Source organism: Cynocephalus volans, chromosome 9, assembly GCF_027409185.1.
Source record: "Cynocephalus volans isolate mCynVol1 chromosome 9, mCynVol1.pri, whole genome shotgun sequence".
In the NCBI taxonomy this organism is placed as follows: domain Eukaryota; kingdom Metazoa; phylum Chordata; class Mammalia; order Dermoptera; family Cynocephalidae; genus Cynocephalus; species Cynocephalus volans.
In genome coordinates, this window is record NC_084468.1 from 46,643,275 (window position 1) to 46,663,735 (window position 20,461).

Sequence of the window (20,461 nt, forward strand, 5' to 3'; positions counted from 1 at the left end):
ACACCATCTGTACCACCTCGCCTTCATTATAGCCAACATGACCTACTGAATTTTCTGAGCAATTTTCCTGCATCTTAACTCATGCTTATTCCTTTGGCATGAAACACTGTTTTTCTGGAGGGAGAACTTTTTTTATGTATCAGTTGTTTAGGGAATCAGCAAGGCATTTAAATTAAGACTTTCCTCTATCAAAAAGTATTGTTGCCATCCTCACCTCTGACATTAGAAGCAGAAGCCTAAATGCTGCCTTTCTGCCAGAGGCTTTTATTCAGTTCTGCCAATTCTGCCCTTATGAGGGTGTCTAAAGTGAACTTCTTCTCCTTTGACCTCCTGTTGCTATCTCCAAGGGTTCCACCTTTCTATTTCTTCTCTACTTGTTCTATATATTTACCTCAAGCAAAGCCATTTAATCCATGTCTTCAGATACCACTTAAAGGTATATAACTAGCTTTTACATCTATTATACCCAGCCCAAATCTTTCTCCTAAGTACCATATGAGAGTGGCCTATTGGTCAATGTCATACAAAGTTGATTTTAAGACAATTATAAATAAGCCTCGAATGAGTTCTCCCGGTCTCTAGTGTTTCACAACTCCCTCTGAAAGGTTATCTATTCTTATCGAAGATATACATATATACAAACTTGTGTGTATCTCAATTTTTAGATAGGTAATGTGCTATAGAATTTGAGGGTTCAAATACAAAGAACTTTTAAGATGATAATGTCAGTATTACCAGATAAGACAAAATAAAAAATCATGAAAAATTGGTTAAAGAAATTATCTAACAGTTAATGGCCAAATATAGTGCTGTAACAATTTTGGATTTTACACAGGGTAATAAAGAAAATGAGGTGGTCTGGTCAAGTTAATTAGCCCAACAAACCTAGTAAAAATGTCTAATTAGACCTTAACATTTTGGGTTTCTTGACAGCAGAAACTATTTTTCACTATTCTTGGCACTTTTATGATATAGCACAAGTGCCTGGCACATTTGATACAGCCAATAAATAACTGTTTAATTCTGCTTAATTAATAAAGTAGGCAATTTATTTTTACATTTAATAATTTAAAAAGAAATACAAAATTTTTTCCACAATTTTGGTGTCCAATTGGCTAACAATGGGGAAAATTAGAATGTTTCATTTTCTCCCATTGACTATAAGATGATGTTATTTAAAAATTAAGAATATATTGCCAGGTTCCATTTTTGTGTAAAATACAGTTTTATAGCAATAACTGTAGTCCCAATTTATTATAACAAACAGGATAGAATTTCAATATACTGGAATAAATTTCAGACTTCTAATACAGTCATAGTTACATTTTACATACTTTTTTAATATTTAAAAGGACTTAATAGGGTAAATAAAACAATGCTTTATGTTAATCTAGTTAAACATATCTGTGTTTTTCAAAAACTTGTAAAAGTAAAAGACAGTGCTACCAAATACAACTTTTGACTTTTTGCTTAACAGCTACTACTTACATTTTAAATATTCAGGGGTTAATGAATCACTTTCCAGTAGATGAGTAGAGAGTATTTTATAAACCTCTGAATGTTCCCCCTCTGGGATAAAATTAAATATACTTTGATCCACAAGATCAGACTGAAAAAGAAATTTTAAAAAGTAAAATAATTTTAATGATTTAAGAGACATTTATTACTAAAGTGTATAATCACTATTAAACAACAAAGGAGCATATGGTTAACTTTCAATTATCTGTGAAAACTAACAAATGCCAAGTTACAAACCACATCTCAAAATCCAAGATTGAAAAGTTGAAAGAAGGATATTACCCTCATGCCTCTAATACTAGTGTCATCAGTTCCATGATCAATATGACCCTGAAAGCTTGATAAATTACTTGTAAAGCTGAGTTTCACCAAATTTAAACATTTTAAAGTATAACAGGACTAAGAGAGTTAGTTAGAAAAATCTCTGGCTACTAGCATAGCCTTCTCATATATTCAAGCCTAATGTAAACGATGGTGGTATATACTACTACAAAGGACTAGTCATAGGCCAAACGAAGAGGAGATTTGACTTTGGTGTCATTTCAGTTGTCCAATGTGTCCTTTCTTTTCTATTTCATCTTTTCCAGGCATCTATCCTGTATCCCTTTGTGCCTTACTTTTAGCTTACCATTCGCCCCAAAAGGGTAACTAATATGTTAAGCATTTTATTCTTGCCAATATATGTCTTTAATTGATTCATTAATCAAGTAATTTGACAAACATCAGGTTGCCTACAATGTGCATAGCTGTGGAATCAAAGACAGTTCCTATCCTTAAGTACCACTGACAAAAAAAATTTAAGTGCTTTCCACTTTTCTACTGAATCCAGTCCACTCTACTTGGTTTCTCTACATTTTCAAACCGCTCTGTGGAATCCTAGGGATACTGATGTGGTATCTCAAGTATAGCATAGGGCAGAGGAAGTGAAAAGCGGCTATGAAGGCAGGGCTAAGGGTCTTTCCCCCTGCATTCAACCAAAGCAGGTTCACTTTTATTTTGTTTGTATTTTATATGTTTGTAAAGATTTTGTTTGAAGAGCTCCACTACTTAAAAACAACAACAAGACAAATAACAACAACAACAACAAAGAAAGCCTCTGGGGATGGTGGGAGATGAGAAAGGGGTGTTTTACTACTCTCCATACAAGCCATACATTCACATCCTTTCCTCTGTCTTTTCTCTATCTCTTCAAGTCCATCCTATGAAGTAGAAAGGCCTTCCCCCATCTCTCCACTTGTCTGTATCCTCCATCTTTCAAAGACTAGTTCAAATGATTTCCTTCAAACAAGCATTCCCTTAGCACAAAAATCCACAATAAAAATAATAAAATTACTTTAGTACTTATTCATATCATTCATTTTCCATTTACCATAACAAGTATCTGTTGGTTATATTTCAATGTCTATGTCCTGTTGCCCGGTGAGAGAATAAAAGGATCCTATCAACTGATACCTTTACCTTCCTCCTTTCAAATCAAGGCACATTAACACTGTGCCTTGCATTAACAGTTACTAGTATAGTAAATGATTTTGACTAAGGAGGTATTTGATAATGGCTTAAGGGGCAGCCATACCAGAAATACATATATATATTTTTTTGAGGTCTCATTATTTTATTGAACACATAATATCATTCATTTATTTAACACCTGGGCCAGGTGCTGAGTATTCAAAGGAGAATAAGATCTATTGCTGCTTGCCACCCACCTAGTCCACTGTCAATTTATTTATTTCTAAGTAATAGACTTTATAGCAGTTTTAGGTTTACAGAGAAACTAAGCAGAAATGTACAGCTAGTTCCCAAACTCCCCCCACTTGCAATATATGTATTTTAATACGGAATTCTTCTGGAATTCCGAAAAGACTCAAGAATTGAAGGAATAAACTGAAAATTCAGGCACAAATAACAGAAATGTCAGAAAATCGCTTTTATAAAATAAAATATCAAAATATAGGCATTGACATTAATGCAGAAAAGTCTTGATAAAAAATAAGACACCAATTTGAAATAAGAACTAAAATTTTCATTTTGAGAATGATTATAGTTTTCTACTATTATTTGTTCTTACTGACAATTTCTTCTACTATTATTTCAGTAAATTATGATTTGAACTATTTTACCTTTGCTTTTCCATCTGTAAATTCATAGGATGTTTCATATTCATAGAGAGAATACAAATTGTTAGTATAGAGAGTACTATGATCACAAGCACTGCTTCCCCACCACTCAGCTCCTCCTGCCACTTTGTGTCAAATTTCCATTACCACTACACTTAAATCTCTAAATGGGGCTGATCATACCTGATGTTGACACAACATCCACTCAGTTCTCAAACATAATTCAAAGGAAAGAAAAGAAAATGGTACTATCTGAATCCTTTTATCTCTCTCAATCATTTTCACAAAGAAGAAATGTAGGTCCTGCAGATTTAGTTCTATGACATACATAAATAGCCTTTCTGTCTTTTCTATATTAGGTCAATGATACCATTTAGTGAAAATTATTAACTACTACCAATGATCTTTTCTCTTACGTAAACAACTGACAATTAAACAAATGACTCCTACAGACAACAGTTGCTTAGAAAAGGACTGAAAGCTTCTTCGAAAAAATGTCAAACATATTTTGGATATACAGGTTGAGTATCCCTTATCTGAAATGCTTGGGGTCAGAGTGTTTTGAATTTTGGATTTTGGAATATTTGTATTATACTAACCAGTTCAGCCACCCTAATCCGAAAATCTGAAATCTGAAATGTTCCAATGAGCATTTCCTTTGAACTAAAAAAGTTTCAAAATTATCGAGTATTTCAGATTTGGGATTTTCAGATTAGGGATACTCAACCTATAATATATTTTTAAACAACTGTGCTCCTATCTATACGCATCAGGGACAAAAATTCTGGCTCTACCAAATAAGCCTTCACTATCATCATATAACTATTCAAAAAATTCTAAATCATATTTTTGCATACTGCACTTTATACCAAAGACTAAACTAACTTTCCTAAAACACACTTGGGTTTTGTTTCCAAATTACCAAGTTAAGGAGAGTAGAAAAGGAAAGGCTCAACCAGTATCTCAATAGTGGCACTTTTAGTCCCGTGCTCTGTTAGACTGTAGTGTGGTTAATCATCTTCCCTATTTACATGGTTACAAATTTAAAGTACTCTCTCTCAGAACACATATAAGCAAGTGTGAGGAAATCAACCTTTGGTAGTAAAATTTTACAAATTTTAAGTTTGCAGTAGAGTAAGAGACCTGACCTTGGCATTCTGGCACTTCTGCTAAATTGTTATACAATTAAGTCCAATTTCTCTGGGCTTTATGTTTTATGTTGATAATGTAAAGGGGCTGGGTTAATGATCTCTAAAATCTCTTTTGGCACTGAAGTGTATGATCCTATGATTTTGTCACAGAAAGCCAGAGCACAAGAAAAAAATTCCATAAATTTTGTTTCCAGTCTCAAAATGAGTAAAGCATTTATACCTGATTATTAGCCACAAATATGAGAGTACTTCAAAAAGTTCATGGAAAAATACAATTAAAAGACAATACAAATCTCTTCATGAACTCTGAAGTACCCCTTTAGGAACACTAGGTTAAAATGTACTTCAATTAATTTCATTATGAAATTACTAAACTTTCAAAGTGACAAAAATGAGGTGACAAAGTTAAGAAAATGGGGTTTGCAGGGAACTTACAGAATCAGTCTTATAATTTTATAGTTAGATTTAAAATTTAAATTCAAAATTTTAAGTCACACTGACCACTGATTAAATGACAACTTTTAATTATTCAACAGAACTGAATTATAAACACTGAAGCCTAATTCAGGGATTTGCTCTTTTTTCTAAGCAAATCTAAGCAAGAGCCAAAATTCTCTTTTAGACAAAATAGGTATGCATATTAAAACACCAAGAAAGGGATACAGTTGTTTTAAACCTTTTGTTTAGCACCTGTTATAGTTTAATTTTTAATGACAACTAAAACAGATAATCACATTTTTTTCTTATTGTGTTTGATCCTAAACAAGGATTATTTAATTTTCTCAAAGCAAGCTTTTTGTTTTATGTTTTCAAACCATCAAATAACATACAATTCAGCAATGTCAGTGATATGAAGGAAGAAAGCATCATAAGCAACTGGAGGGCAGCAAAAACTGTTTTTAATAAAGTATACTATTAATTCAGTATGGGATGAAATGGGTCTATTGGATCAGCAGCCATCTCCCTTGCCCCAAAAATTCACCTGCCAGTCTACATTTCTTGGATGACACAAACAAAAAAATCCAGAAGATGTTAATAACAGAGGAAACTGGGTACAGGACATATAGTAACTCTCTGTATATATTCTTGATTTTTCCATAAATCTAAAAATAGTTCTAAAATTTTTAAAGTTTCCAAAAAAATATCCAAGAGAGAATGGAAAGGTGAGGATAGTTTTTATTGAGGGGAGGAATGTTAATGATCAAACATTTGATTCCAATTAGATCTGTCATATGTAATCTATTTCAAAATGCAATTAAAAGTTCCCTCATTAAAGATTTACCACCAGTGTGCCATTAGGAAGGGATATTTTTAAAAAGCTACATCAAATAGCCTACTCATTCTCATACCTTCAATAAATAATCATGGAGTACCTCTCTGAGAAACTAGCTATCTCCTGTCGATATAAAGTCCCTGCCTTTAAGAAGCTTACAACTACCATAACTATACAAATAAACAGAAAATTACAAATCACTCTAAGTGTCATTATGGCAGTATGTGTAAGGTAACAGGAAAATAGAGAGCAAAGGTATTTCATTTTAAATGGATTTCTAGGAAAGCACCAAGAAGCAGGCTAAAGAAAAGAGTGAACACATTGTAAATGATGCTCCGATTATGATGAAAGATTACATAGTTTCTATAAATATACAACTGAAAGAAAAACCAATACAATAATATATGGTTTTAAAGTATTTATTGAGTATAGTTGCTTTCAATTACTTAACCATATCTTAATCCTTTATATAAAGGAATTCTTTCCCTGGGTTTTCTTGCTATGCAAATATATTTTAAAAAAGAGTTGCCCAGAAAATTCAGTTAATCAGTCTGTCCTTTTCTCTGCTCATGCTAGTTTACTTACATGTGGCTATAACTTTATGCTTGACTCAATTTTTTAGATGTTGGGCTTATCTCCTACTATTTGAGCTTACTGGAAAAGAAAGCTTCTCGAAAAACTAAGTAAAGTCAAGTCATTTTCTATGGGAATCAAAGAAATTAGCAAATTAATTACTGGCTAGCTTTCAGTAAGAAATTACCCTTTTATGCTAGCTGGTGAGCTCACTTAGGAGAGTGCAGTGCTGGTACCACCAAGGTCAAGGGTTCAGGTCCCTATACTGGCCAGCAGCCAAAAAAAAAAAAAATTACCCTTTTAGAGTCTGGCCTTTTAAGTGTAGAGTCCATTCTCTTTACAAAGTATGAAGTAGCTGAATAACCAGAGGGAAGGAAAAACCACTTTTCAATATCTCTTAAAAGAGACATTTAAAGAACAGTTTACTTTGCATTGTTATAAATTTTCAAGAGATGGGCATTTTAAGAGTAATTTATAAGTAACTTTAGAATATTTATATCACAAGCCCACCTTAGATAAGAACATTATATATTAAATAAAAACTGCAAATTCATTAAAAAAAAAAAACCATCAATTATAGCAGAGCACCTAGCACTGTATCTGGCACAGAGTAGTTGTTCAATATATATATGTTGAGTAAAAAAACAAACACACAATTCAGGTGTTGACCAGCCTAACCAGAATTATACAATATGCTTCTTTTCTAATTCTCTACCCTTTCAGTCATATTGATAAGAAATTGAATATAGCCATTATGACATTATCAGTTCAAGTCATATAACATGAAAGTTGTGTCTACTGCTTTTAATGTGTCATTTTAGTTAAATCATTCGAGAAAATAATTTACAAGTTCTTTCCTAGCTGCAACAAGTACCTCAATAAAAATTTAGTTCTTCTCAAGATATTCTCAGTGATAAAACATCTTCATCTTCTTTATGTTAGAATAAAGAAGACAGGAAGAATACAGTGGCAGTTGAATGAAGTTACTACAGATGAGAGGTTCATGACTGACCTGAGAAAACACAGCCATGCTAAAACAAAGACATATTTAGAACTCTCAGCCCCAACATTTAACTATTGTTCAACATTGCTCTCAAGGTCCACTTTCTAGTGCTTTAGAACATTTAAAATAGGCATTAAATAAGAAAGAAATTATAGAATTTTTATACTTACTGGTAAATGTTCAAGTAATGAAGTTATACTCTCAGACACATATATTATGCTTCCATCTGTCATGATTGCTAAAAAAAAACCATCAAGAGCCTGAAATTAAACATAATGGTCAGTTAAATATAAAGAAAAAAGTATTTCACAGGACAGAAATAAAAATCTAAGCTAAATGACAAAGGGCTTAAAGGAGAAATATCCAGAGCACTGTATCCCTTAGTATACTGTCCATTTTTAAATTCTTCCAGGGGAAAAAAAATCACTCTCTGGGGTTTCTAAAAGATAGAGACTCATGTTCTGCCTTTATCACTATGTATATTATATGATACAACCATACATATACTATGACTTACTTGAAGAGGCTAACATCTCCAAAGTACACACACCATCAATAATATGTTTTATGTACACAAAAGAAAACTTTATCATTGTTTTGGATAACAGAGAGGTATATGATTTAAGAGTAGGGAGATATATAAGGAATAAAGTGAAAGGGAGAGGTAGAAAATTAAACTGAAAAACTAGGCTAAGGTCAGATGATAAAAGATCTTGAATACCAGGTTAAGACATAAGGATTTGGGGGGTTGGGGAAGAAGACACAACAATCACAACAATTCCTTGAACTTGTTAAGATAAGTGAACAGATATGCTGTGGGGTGGGGGTGGGGGGGAAGAGTAACAGGTAAAGAGTCACGATAATCAACTACAATGTATATTGAGAAGTTAAAAGAAAAAAAAAGAAGAAGAAAAAAGACATATATTATTGTGTACACAATGGGAAGCCAACAGAAGATTTTAGGGCAGGGAGTTGTGTTTCAATGAGAGTATTCTGGAAGAAGTGTATAAAATAGATTTAGAAGAAAAAGAATTAAGTTAGGAAAAGCTCAGTGGTTTTTGGAATAATTAGGGAAGTTAATGAGAATCTGAATGAAATCAGTAGCAGTAGAAATAGGGAAGCAACAACTCAGGCAAGCATTAAGAAATGTTGTATAGAAGTGCTTGGTTTCAGTACTACCTGTGGTTTCAGGCATCCACCAGGGAGGGGTCTTGGAATGTATCCCCAAAGATAAAGAGGGACTACTGTATTAGGAGATGACTTCACATACAGATGACTTTGCAGACATCTGATGAGGCTAAATAACCCTGATTGCTTTGCCAATCTTCCAAGGGTAGCAAGAAATATTCCTCAGGCAACAGAGACAAGAGGGAAAGGAACAGTTGGCAATGGAGGACTGGAGACAGACAGTCAAGACATAAGTTATAAGTGAATTTTAAGATCTTAGTTTCAGTTCTTCCATTAATGGCCTTGGACAAGTTGCAACTTCTCCAGGCCTCACCCATAAAATGAAGAGCTTGACCTAAACGATATAATCTCTTCAAATAGCAGCTCTAACATTCCAATATATAGCCTACATATGAAATTCTGCTGAAAATGACATGTGGACTATTTATCTGTAATCTGATCAACATGACTAGCCAACAGTAACACAACTAGGCTATATTCTAGCTAAATAAATTTCACCCATACAAAACCTCTTCTATTTAAATTATGAATCAATTTTTTTTTCATATTCAATCAGCAATTTGGAAAGACTTTAATTAGGCAAGTAAAATCAAATTGGAGCAAACATCTGGACCCAGGTTGCAATATACACACATACATATACATATCCTTCATCTTGGTATATTAAAGTTAGAATGCACACTTATTTTCTTAGTAGTTGTAAACCCTAAAAATCAAAAATACTCTTGACATATTAAAAACAAATAATTATAACATTTTTCCGAAATGTAAACCTAAAAGCTGTGAGGATAATCAGAAGAGAATTAATTTTCAAATTTTTAGAACACTTTTCTCTGTCATATGTTATAAATAATGTTATAACCTCTAGAATCTTTGATTCACTTTTTTTCTTTGATACTTATTTATATATGTATTACATATACCTTGGTACTCAAAAAAAAAAAAAAAAAAAAACCTGTCCATTGTGAAGAAAAATGTGAAGATAATACTTGTCTGTTTAGTTTATTAGTGAACAGGTAATTTATCTATATTAAGGTTAATAACCTATATTAATGTTACAATCTAAAAGTTCTGTGCCATGGCTAGCTTTCACTGAAAAGGTAAGTTTGATGAGAGACAGTGTGCACAGTGGCTGAGGAATCAGACAGTGGCCAGTTGAGCCACTTACTAATTGTGTCACTCTGGGCAAGTTTTATAATCCCTTTGTTCCTCGATTTCCTCATCTGGAAACAAGAAAGAGACGCTAATGTCTACTTCATAACACTAGTTTTTATGACACTTAGATACTAGTGTCTACTTAATAAGATTGTTTTGAGGATTCAATGAGTTAGCATGCGAAAGTGCTCAGTTTTCAGATTTAAAGTATAGGATTAAATGTTTACAATAGGTTTCTACTCCAACAAATTTTCATATGGTAACATTTCTGCTGGATACATAAAGAATTAATCTAGCAACTAACTATCCCGTCTAAAGTATAAACAGAAAAAATTCAATAAATTGCAAAATACTCTATCTTGCTTCAGATTTAAGTAAATATACAAAGACATATGAGATACGGCCATTACATATACGTACATGATACAGATAAATGCTTAAGGTCTAAAAGTAATAAACTCAAACAAACAGGCTAAGTGGCTAGTAAATTATTTAACAACTTCTACATTGTCATCTCAATAGCTTTCGTACTCTTTCTGTGTCCACTTTCTTTTACGTATCTATTTTTCTTGTCCTTAATTGTTACTTCTAAAGTAAACCACCTGTTTCCTATTTATCATTAGTTTTCCAGGAAATTTGATACTGAACTTTGTGTGTGTTGTGTGCATAGCACCTATATTGTTCTACATAGAAAAGAACTAAAAAGTAGAAAAGTAAAATTGATAGTTATGAGTGACTCAGAACTTTTTTGGATTTTATAATTGGCTGTATGAAGTATTAAGTTCTGCAATTACAAGCAAAAATGCTCTAAATTGTTTTTAAAAATAATTTTGTCACATAAGAACATTTAGCTCATTTCCTTTTAAGTTTCTACAATTCTGCTTGAATTAAGAAGAGCTGCCATTTACCATATAATTCACTTTTTTATATTTTCAAAATAGTTCATTTACTATTATTTTAAGTTGTTTTCAGGTGAGTTTTAATTTATTGTAAAAATAGCCTACTGTCCAGTAGGATACTGCTACAGACAATGTGTGTGCCCCTCGAAATTCATACCTTGAAACCTAATTCACTATGTGATGGTATTTAAAGGTAGGGCCTCTGGGAGGTGATTAGGTCTTAAAGGTGGAGTCCTCATAAATGGGACAAGTGTCCTTATAAAAGAGGTGCCAGAGAGCTCTTTTGCCCCTTCTGCCATGTGAGAACACAGTAAGAGGATAGCCATCTGTGAACCAAGATGCAGGCCCTCACTAGACACCAAATCTGCTGGTACCTTAATCTTGGATTTTCCAGCCTCCACAATTGTGAGAAATAAATTTCTGCTGTTTACAAGCCACCCAGTTTATCGTATTTTGTTATAGCAGCATGAATGCTGAGTCTCAAGTTGAGAACTCAGTAGCCACAAGTTTCTAACTTTTATTAAGCCTCTCAAAAATTCAGATAATACTGAAAATATGAAAAGTTGGCAATTACTCTACCACACAGCATTATTTGCTTACAATAATCAATTTCAATTGAAGACACAGCTTATTAGATTTATACTGAATTAAGGCTTTTCAATGTTAAAATAATACTGCTAAAAACTATACTAAAATTAGTCACCCTTGTAATTTCTTTTTTGAGGAAAATAAAACTTTGAAAAATTAAATCTGGACATACCTCTAACATTAATTGGGTAAACTCTTCATTGCTAAGGAATGTAGGTTTCCAGTCCTGTCGAATTTCACTAGCATCTGACTGTGCAGTGATTTCTGTAAACAGATTGACACATTAGTGGCAGACTCTAACCACCAGCAGAATACAAAGTCCTAAGAGTTGCCTTCTCTCTTCCCACTCTAATTAATGAGAACATCTATTGGTCTAGATATCAGGATGTCAGGTTTTGGTATGAAAAAATATTTCAGTTAATGTGGCAAGTTATCTTCTTGGATTCGGTTTCTTGTCTTGAAGTTATCTTCTTGGATTTGGTTTTTGCCTGGGGAGCTTTGATAGCCTGTGCTGGTGATATGTCTGAAATTGCTTCCTGCTTAATGCAATGACCAAAAAAGAATCTAAACAAGCAGATTAGATCAAGTTCGTTCCAAGCATTTTGAAGAAATTCTTTTTTCCTTTTCCTTTCCTTGCCATTCAAATGTAATATCTAGAGCAGAAAGTGAAACTGGAAAAAAGGAGCCAAGGAGGTCAGTCATCTGCTTCTAACAAAGATTTTAGGACTGCATACTGCCAGGAAAAAAGATTACTTCTAATCCTGAGTGCTCTATCTTAATTCATCAAGGAGACTAAATAAAGATTTTAGACAAAAATTTTATAATAATATTCCCAGAGTGATGTTGTTTAATGTCCTCTTTGCACATGATTTTACTGGTAGTGTGTTGTTCAAAAATTTGGAGATCCCTGGCTTGGGACACATATTTTGTAACAAATTATTACTATTTTATTTTGCTACATACTTCCAATAGTTTCAGTTATGAGTAAGCTATTCATAAATGATAAAGTTTGAACTGTTTAGGTAATAAATATTTTTTCATTTTTAAATGCAGGCATATTAAAACAACCAGGCAGAAAAAAACTATGTCATAGATTATACTCTACAAAATATACTCTACTTTGTAATGAAAAGTATGGATTAAGTTGTTTTGTTTTTTTTATTATCAGATATCTAAATACAGAGCATTAAATTGTCACCTAAAATTTGGCATATTAGAAATTCCTGTACTGGTATATGAAGAGCAACTAAGAAGTACAGCTACTAATTCTGTGAAATATGGTCATGCTTTTCAAATTCACATCAATTATTACAATTAGGAAAAAAGATTTAAATCCACAAGCAAAACCAATCAAGTTTAGTTAAACATAGGTCTATTCTAGAGTGATAAGTATACAAGGATTCCTTTTAAATTTAACATAAATTTTATTTTTGTGAGAATTATATATCTAATTTTGAAAAAAAAAAAAAAACTGATCTACTTAATGCCCCAAATAATCCTTTATTGTCAGAGGGAAATACATGTATTTTCTTTCATTTCATTCAACAATCATTTATTGAACTCCTACAATGTCTAAGGGACTGGTTTCAATGAGTGTGCCATCTAACAAGGGGCATGAGGTTAGTGAGAATACTACTTGTAGAGGTAAAATGTGATGATAATGGTGGCAATAAAAATTAAGATAAGCAATTTTGACACATTTACAAAGAATCAACAGAATTTGGCAACTGTAATATGATACTAACGAAATGGGAAAAAAATGCAAAAGTCTTTCCAAGTATGAGTCCTACGTGACTAAAAGGATGGTGGTATAAAACGGAAAAAGGAAAGTTAAGAGAAAGAGGTGACTTGATAAAATGAAAACAAATTCAATTTTACATGCAATGAATTTGAAGACATGCAAAAAAAAATCTAGAAGTTATCTGGAGATACAAAGCTGAAAAGTCTGCATCTAAAAATATTTGGTAGTTTAACAGAGATGCAATCATGGAAGCTGTGGAGTGAGATAACCAAGAGTGTAGAGAAAGCAAGAGCACAAGGAAGGATAAGTCCTTGAGAAATGTAACATTTAGAGGGCAGAAAAAGAAAGAAGAAAGAAGTTAGTTTTAGTTAGAAAAGGGGAGGTGAAAGCAAAAAAAAAGAGTGCAGTATATGGAAGCCAAGGGAAAAGAAAGCCAATGGAGGATGGATTAAAATTTCCAGTGCTACAGCGAAGCAGAAGAGAATGAGGTATAACAAAGAGCCATTGCTTTGTTGGGGGGTAGGTCTCACGTTATTAGTGAAATAAACAAAAATAACTTCAAAGAGTGGTAGAGCAAAACCTGTCTGGTAATGCACTACCAAGTCAGCTAGGGAAAAGTAAATAGAGACACTAGTTATTAACCCTCCTTCTGAAAAGTTCTGCAGTTTCATCTGTTCTGAAAAAGGAAATGTCCTTTCACAGGTTTTTAAATGTATCATCTCTGTTACCAAAATACTTGATATTCTTTAAACTTTCTTTTCATTACTCATTTAGTCAAGGTGATTTTCTTCAATTAATAAATATACTTTGCTTTAAAACATAGTGTTTTTTTCCTTGACATTAAAACGATCTTTTAAAATGACACGTAAAGCCCTTATACTAGTGTAATCTAGCTCTTTCCTTTCTTTCAAATATACCCATAACTTTCCAAACAAAAATGCTCCCGTTACAATGAAGTCTCCTTGCTTCTGTGCTTTTTACACATGCTATTTCCTCTGTACAAAATGCTATTTTCCTTACTTATTCTAAAAGGAAGACTTGGTTGAAAAACAAACTACTTTTAAGCCTCCCCTGACATATTCTTTTCTCACTGCAAATTTACAGTTTATAAGCACTACTCACATTATAATTATTTGTACTGTAATTGTTTACATGTTTGTTGAAAGCCAGGAATGTTACCCTGCATCATCAGGATACAGTAGGCAGTAAAATATATGTTTGTTGAATGAAAAAACATACTAGGAAACTTTTTAAAAGGCAATTGATTTTTCTCTCAAAAAAGCTGAGTATAACTCATTATGCTTTCACACAGTCTATTAAAAAAAAGGACTACCCATTTTACAAAGTTAAAAATTTACCTTTATGTTTTCGTAAGAAATCAATACTCTTCTGCAGAACAGTAGATTTGTCCATCTTTCTAGCATTACCAGGAAGCATGGATCCCAGTTCTTTAATGAGAATATTAAATTGATCTCTTCGTTTCTTTTCAGATTTGTTTCTAGATACTCTGATGATATAAGAAATTAAATAAGCAGTTTTTAAACAATCCATTTAATTACACAAATAGTTTAATACAATGTTCAATTTGGACTCAATAACACAGTGTGCACTTCTGTCAATATAAATATTTCCTAGGTTAACAACAACACGCAGTTAATATGGGCAATAATTTTTCATCTCAATTTATCACTAGAGAAGCTTTTACATATCAAGCATTTGACATACATGTTTTTATGAAAATGCCAGTAAGACAAACTGTATTCAACTGTAATTTTTACCTAATCTACCAAGGATTAGAAACTTATAAGGTTTTTATAAATATTAATGATATACATTATATATAAAATATATAATGTGCAAATACAAATTATTAGAAATTATTACTTATAGACGTAAGTTTTAAATCATAAACAGAAATCTACAAATGAAACTCTCCCTACCCTCAGGCTTACTCACTAATTCTGCTTCTAAACTCCTACATCCCAACCTCCAATACAGAGCTGTAACCATTTGTTTGCATATCTATCTCTCTATTAGGATGTGGGCACCCTGATATTAAAGCCCGAATTTTTTCATCTAAGCTCGTAAGCATAACATCTAACAAACAGCAAGCACTCAAAATACGTGTGCTAAAGGAATAATTACTGCTATTCTATGTGAAGCAATAAGCAGTACAGTTCTTGAGACAAACCCAATTATTTATAAAGCAATTAATCATTTTATAATATCTCTAACTATCTGCTTTGTGAAGTCAAATTTTCTAAATCAGTTTATGTTTAAGCAAAGCATAATACTTCTCAAAAAAAGCCAGTGAATAATTTTATTTAATCTATAAACTGTATTCTAAGCTCTTCACCTTGCTAATATATCAAATTCTTTAAACAGATAGCTTTTGGGAATCATTAATTTACTATTTATTTACTATTATACTTATTTGTTATTCATTTATTTACTATTTTACATTTCAAGATGAACTACCTTTTTGCTTTGTCCTTGTCATCTTCTTCCACCAACCCATCAAAAATACTACTATCATCTCTAAAAGAAAAAAGAAAGCAGACAGAGAAAATTAAGAGAGCAGACTCACTAAGCAACAACAATACTAACATGACATGTGAATCAACTCAGTTATATTCCTAGGATTTTTGTAAAGTTAATGGATCACACAAATTCAAACTACTAGCCTGTTTTGTAATAATTATTACAAAACTTAACCATAATTATGTTTTAAAAGTTAATAACATATATGAATTTTAAAGTATTAAAACTTAGCTATACTACATATACAATAACATGCTAAACAAGAACTTAATTTAACCAGCTTAAGTATCTTGTTTCAAACTTTGTATAACCAGTGAAAACCTACAGAAAGTAATGCATTTGCCATTATGTAAAATTATCTACAAGATTACTGCCACTAACTATAGTAGCATAACTTAAAATTTTTTTGAGACATTCACTTTATAAAACCACAAGTTAAAACATTATTAGCACATTAACTTATATTAATACATGTTATATATATAACATGTATTACATGTTATATATATAACTTAAATTAATACATTTTCATTCATTTACTGATTCATTAGACAACTATTTGTTAGCACTCATGTGCCAGGCTCTGTTCTAGATGTGGTTACAGAGCAGTGAACAAGCCATATAGCTACTCTCCTACAGCTTATTTTCTAATAGAAAGAAACAAACTTGAAAATATGTGATAATAAGTTTTATTTTTTTAAAGGAGTCATGAAATTAAGAGCAGCGGTGGCTAACTCCTAAGGAGTTATAGTAAACTAAGAAGCAATATTAAACAGTTTTCAGTGACTTAAGAGCTTTTACATGAATTCACTATTCACTCCTTTAGCCACACCTTTCTGTGGCCTGTAGAGGCCTATAGGCTAGAAAGTGCCTGCTGGATTCACTATTGAAATAATCTGCAAATGGTGTATCATGGAGGTTTACAGAGACTTTTAGGACTCCATGTATGCCCTGAAATTTATGAAAAATTCTGTGTGCACATGCATTTTTTCTGAGGAGAGAATCCATAACTTTCATAATATTCAGAGTGATAAGAAACCCGTATTAATAACCAATGCTTTATGTCTGAACATAGAACTGTCATCCCTAGATGTCATACTGTCTAGAACGGGAATTGGCAATCATTCAGAACCATAATGTCAAAATCATATTTAATCCCTCAGGGACAGTTAAAAAATATCCTTTCTGGAAGACTATTTATAGATCCCATCTGCAACCATGGCATAGTCCAAAGCTATGTACATGGTGCAAGAAGGCTTCACTAAGGAAATTCCTTGCCCCTCAACTCTTATGTTCTGGTAGAGAATATATCTTCACTATTGAGTTCAGAGAAAGGTAAGGAGGGCTACCCCCAGATGGCAAGCGTCACTTGTATGTACTCTTAAAGAATTCCCTATGGACGAATCACACAATACAGTGTAATAAAAAGCACTGTAACTGTAGTGTCAGACAGACCAACACAAGTCAAAACTCCAGCTTGTCACTTATTAGCTATGCAACATTCAACAAGTTATTTAACCCCTCTGACCTACAGTTTCCTCATCTGTGAAACCTTACAAAATTATGATGACATTAAATGAAATAACATATAAAAAGTACTCTGTACATTAGCAGCTGTCAAAGAGCAGGTGCTTAAAAAATGTTACTATATACCATCAAATTTAAGACATCATTGACTATTAGACTCATCATTATTTTGTGTCCTCCTAAGAAAGAAAAAAAATACTACCAATTAAATTATGATAAGCCAATGGTAAGGCCCATCGAATGTCAGAGATGTAAAAAAAGTAAACAACAAAAAAAACTTTAAGAGTCTTAGAATTAAAAGAAATAAGGAGGTTTACTCTTTTCTCAAGAGTAAGATTTAAAGATTACAATTTAAACTAATGAAATCCTAATTATAGTTACTCCTTGTCAGTAACAGATGCTAATATGCTTGAAGGGATGAAGTTAGCACCGAGACAAGGAGAAAAAGGACTTACAAGGTGCCAAGGAAACATGTGCAATTGTTTCAATTTCTTTCAGAGCAGCTCTGACCAAATCACTCAGAATTATTGCTGAAGACCCATTTAAAACATAAGCCGTGTTATTGACTTGACTTCAGAAAACACTGACATACCTTACTTATACCATGTTTGTTCAGTATAGAAATTGTATAATTTTATATTAATATAATGTAATAGTAATTATGTTTAAGCATACAAGCTCCTTTTATCAATATGATATAGGCCATTATTCTAACAGTGAATTTTTAAATAGCTTCACATAATTCAAAATAAAAGAGTCTCTGAAAACATACCTGTCAACAATTGAGCTCATTTTACTACAGCTTACGGTAAACAACATAACATATTACGTTTTCGTCTTGTGGTAGACATTTGTACTTCTCCTTGGGTGAAAAGAAACATAAATGGTCATTAGTTTTCTAAAAAATTTCTACAAAGTTACCTTAAGGAATACTATATGTTATCAGAGATACTTCAAAATATTTTGTTTGTATCAAAGGCTGGAACATGATTTTCAAGCAAATACCTACTGCAGGGGCAGACTGGAGGCTTCCCCCCCCCCTTCTAAAAAAGGACTATAGGAAAAACATCATAAATCACTTTGTTTTTACGTTAAAATAATCAAAAAGGCCACTCAATATTCAGTATATATATTTGGCTATGTGGCTGCAATGACAGCATCTAATTGGCAATAAATATTTGTCAAAAGTCTATTTTCTGCTAAACAGTATGGCAGGCTTTGGGTATATAAGAATAAATGACATAGTCCCTGTAGGCAAAAATTTGCAATTCAGCAGGGAGACAGATATCCAAATAGTTATAATAAATTGGTATAATGAAGATATACACTATGTAATGACACGACTGGGAAAGAAACAATTAAATGTACCCATGAGAAATAGAGGTAGGAGACAGAGAAGATATCCTTAATGACAATAAGTGTGACAGGGAATCAAGATTCTTGTTACTAAAAATATGGTCCAGAAGCCAGCAGCATCAGTCTCCTCTGAGAGCTTGCTAAAAGGCAAAATTTTGGGTACCACCCCAGTCCTACTGAATCAGAATCTACATTTTCACAAATAAGGTCCCCATGTGATTTGTATGACCATTTAAGTTTGAGAAGCAACAGATTAGAGGACGGGAAGAGGTAACAGTTAAAAGGATTCTAAGCCACAGGAATAGCAATCTGCAAAGGCACAGGCCTATGTGAGATGGAAGAACATTATACTGAGAAACTTAATAGGTTTAGCATTTTCCTTACGGAAAAATCTAGGCGTGATACAATTTAGTTTCAATTACTGGAGGATAAAGTGAGAATAGGAGTAGTTGAAGGGAGAAGGCAAGTCAAGTAGAGAAGAGCCTTATTATAAAGAGTCTCATATCCACACTGAAGGAATTAAAACTTACTGCTTTAAAACTCAATCACAAGCCTAAAATATGGCTCTCTGTATTCAAGATAGTCTTTCTAAAAGTATAAGGCAGGTTTTATCTATGCAAGATTCTTATGTCCTATAATCATGAGTTAAATATTGAATAACCACCTTAATTCTAATAAACATCCTAAAAGTTTTGAGATATAAGAACTTCTACTTTAACTATTATCTCATTTAAAATTTAGAAAATAATGTAAATTAATGTGTAACTCTAAATAAACTAGAGAGGATTGAAGGTATTATAGGAACATGAGATTCTAAAAGATTCTGTCGTTGTTTTCAAATATACCTTCATGAGAGAAAAAGAGAATAACCCTTGATAAATGATGTTGCATTATGTATGTGGCTTTGGCTACAGAAGCGGGACTGTGAAGGGCTAAAAATTCTTAAAAGAAAGTGAGTGAGGGAGTCAGAGGTAAAAACGGAAAGGACTACCAGGATAAAATACTGTGATTTTAAGTGTCTGTGATAACATAAGCAGATGGAACGCAGAATTAGAGAATTTTAGGGTTAGAAGAGAATTCAAAGATCACCTAAATACATCCCTCTGGTCCAGACATACTTATCATCATGGTAATAGCAGGTTGATTCTATCACTAAAACAAACAAAAAACAGTGCAAAGGTAACAGCCGATTTGGGTAAATTCAAAAAGAACAGTTTCAGTTTAAAGGGTAAAAGGCAAGATCTAAGCCTTATATGGCATCCAGGCAAGCCATTCACTATGTTTAATTATTAAAAGGTAAAAATAGGACAAACACCCCCCACCCCAAGAAAAGAAGGACCTCAAGAATTAGGGCTATGGGAAGGGCCTTGCTGAATATAAGAAGAGTGAGTCCAAAATAATTTAGAAGATATGGACTGATGCTTTATTAGGCTGTTTTGCTATTGTTAACAATATTCTTTCAAAAATTATTTGTTGTCCAACTAACAGAACAACATAAGAATATATCCGTAACAGTCTAGCTCAAGATCTCTTCTCTACTTTTCTAGCCAATTAATACTTAAGGAAAAGGTAAAAGAGGAAGTGAAATAGGCCCCACTGAGTACCCTGGATCAATTGTTGGAAGGATATTCCCCTTAACTTCTTTAAATGGAGTCAAATTAACTTTAACAAAACCAAGCGGTAATGGGGAAATAGCCAAAACATTTTGTTTGAGGACTACCCTAGGACCCACACTTTCAATCCAAAAAGACTAGCTAGAGTCACACTTGCCCAAGCTATGAATTCTAAGAAGGATTCAGTTTCAGATGCCACACCATGTCCCCACACAAGC

At 32.7% G+C, this 20,461-nt stretch overlaps 1 protein-coding gene across 11 annotated transcripts in view; it reads right to left on the bottom strand.

Moving 5' to 3' along the window:
* CLOCK (clock circadian regulator) overlaps positions 1-20,461 on the bottom strand; it is a 137,411-nt gene that overhangs the window by 47,815 nt on the left and 69,135 nt on the right. For 10 of the 11 annotated variants that reach the window (XR_010024413.1, XM_063107287.1, XM_063107282.1 and 7 more), the window contains 6 exons: positions 18,047-18,136; positions 15,685-15,744; positions 14,565-14,713; positions 11,638-11,729; positions 7,806-7,895; positions 1,489-1,609 (listed from right to left, as the gene is read on the bottom strand). Coding sequence is in view for 10 of the 11 variants with exons in the window: in XM_063107287.1 (XP_062963357.1) it covers positions 1,489-1,609; positions 7,806-7,895; positions 11,638-11,729; positions 14,565-14,713; positions 15,685-15,744; positions 18,047-18,093 (559 nt within the window). In the remaining variant the exon portion in view is untranslated. The remainder of the gene's footprint in view (positions 1-1,488; positions 1,610-7,805; positions 7,896-11,637; positions 11,730-14,564; positions 14,714-15,684; positions 15,745-18,046; positions 18,137-20,461) is intronic. The other variant, XM_063107285.1, reaches the window with a different exon arrangement.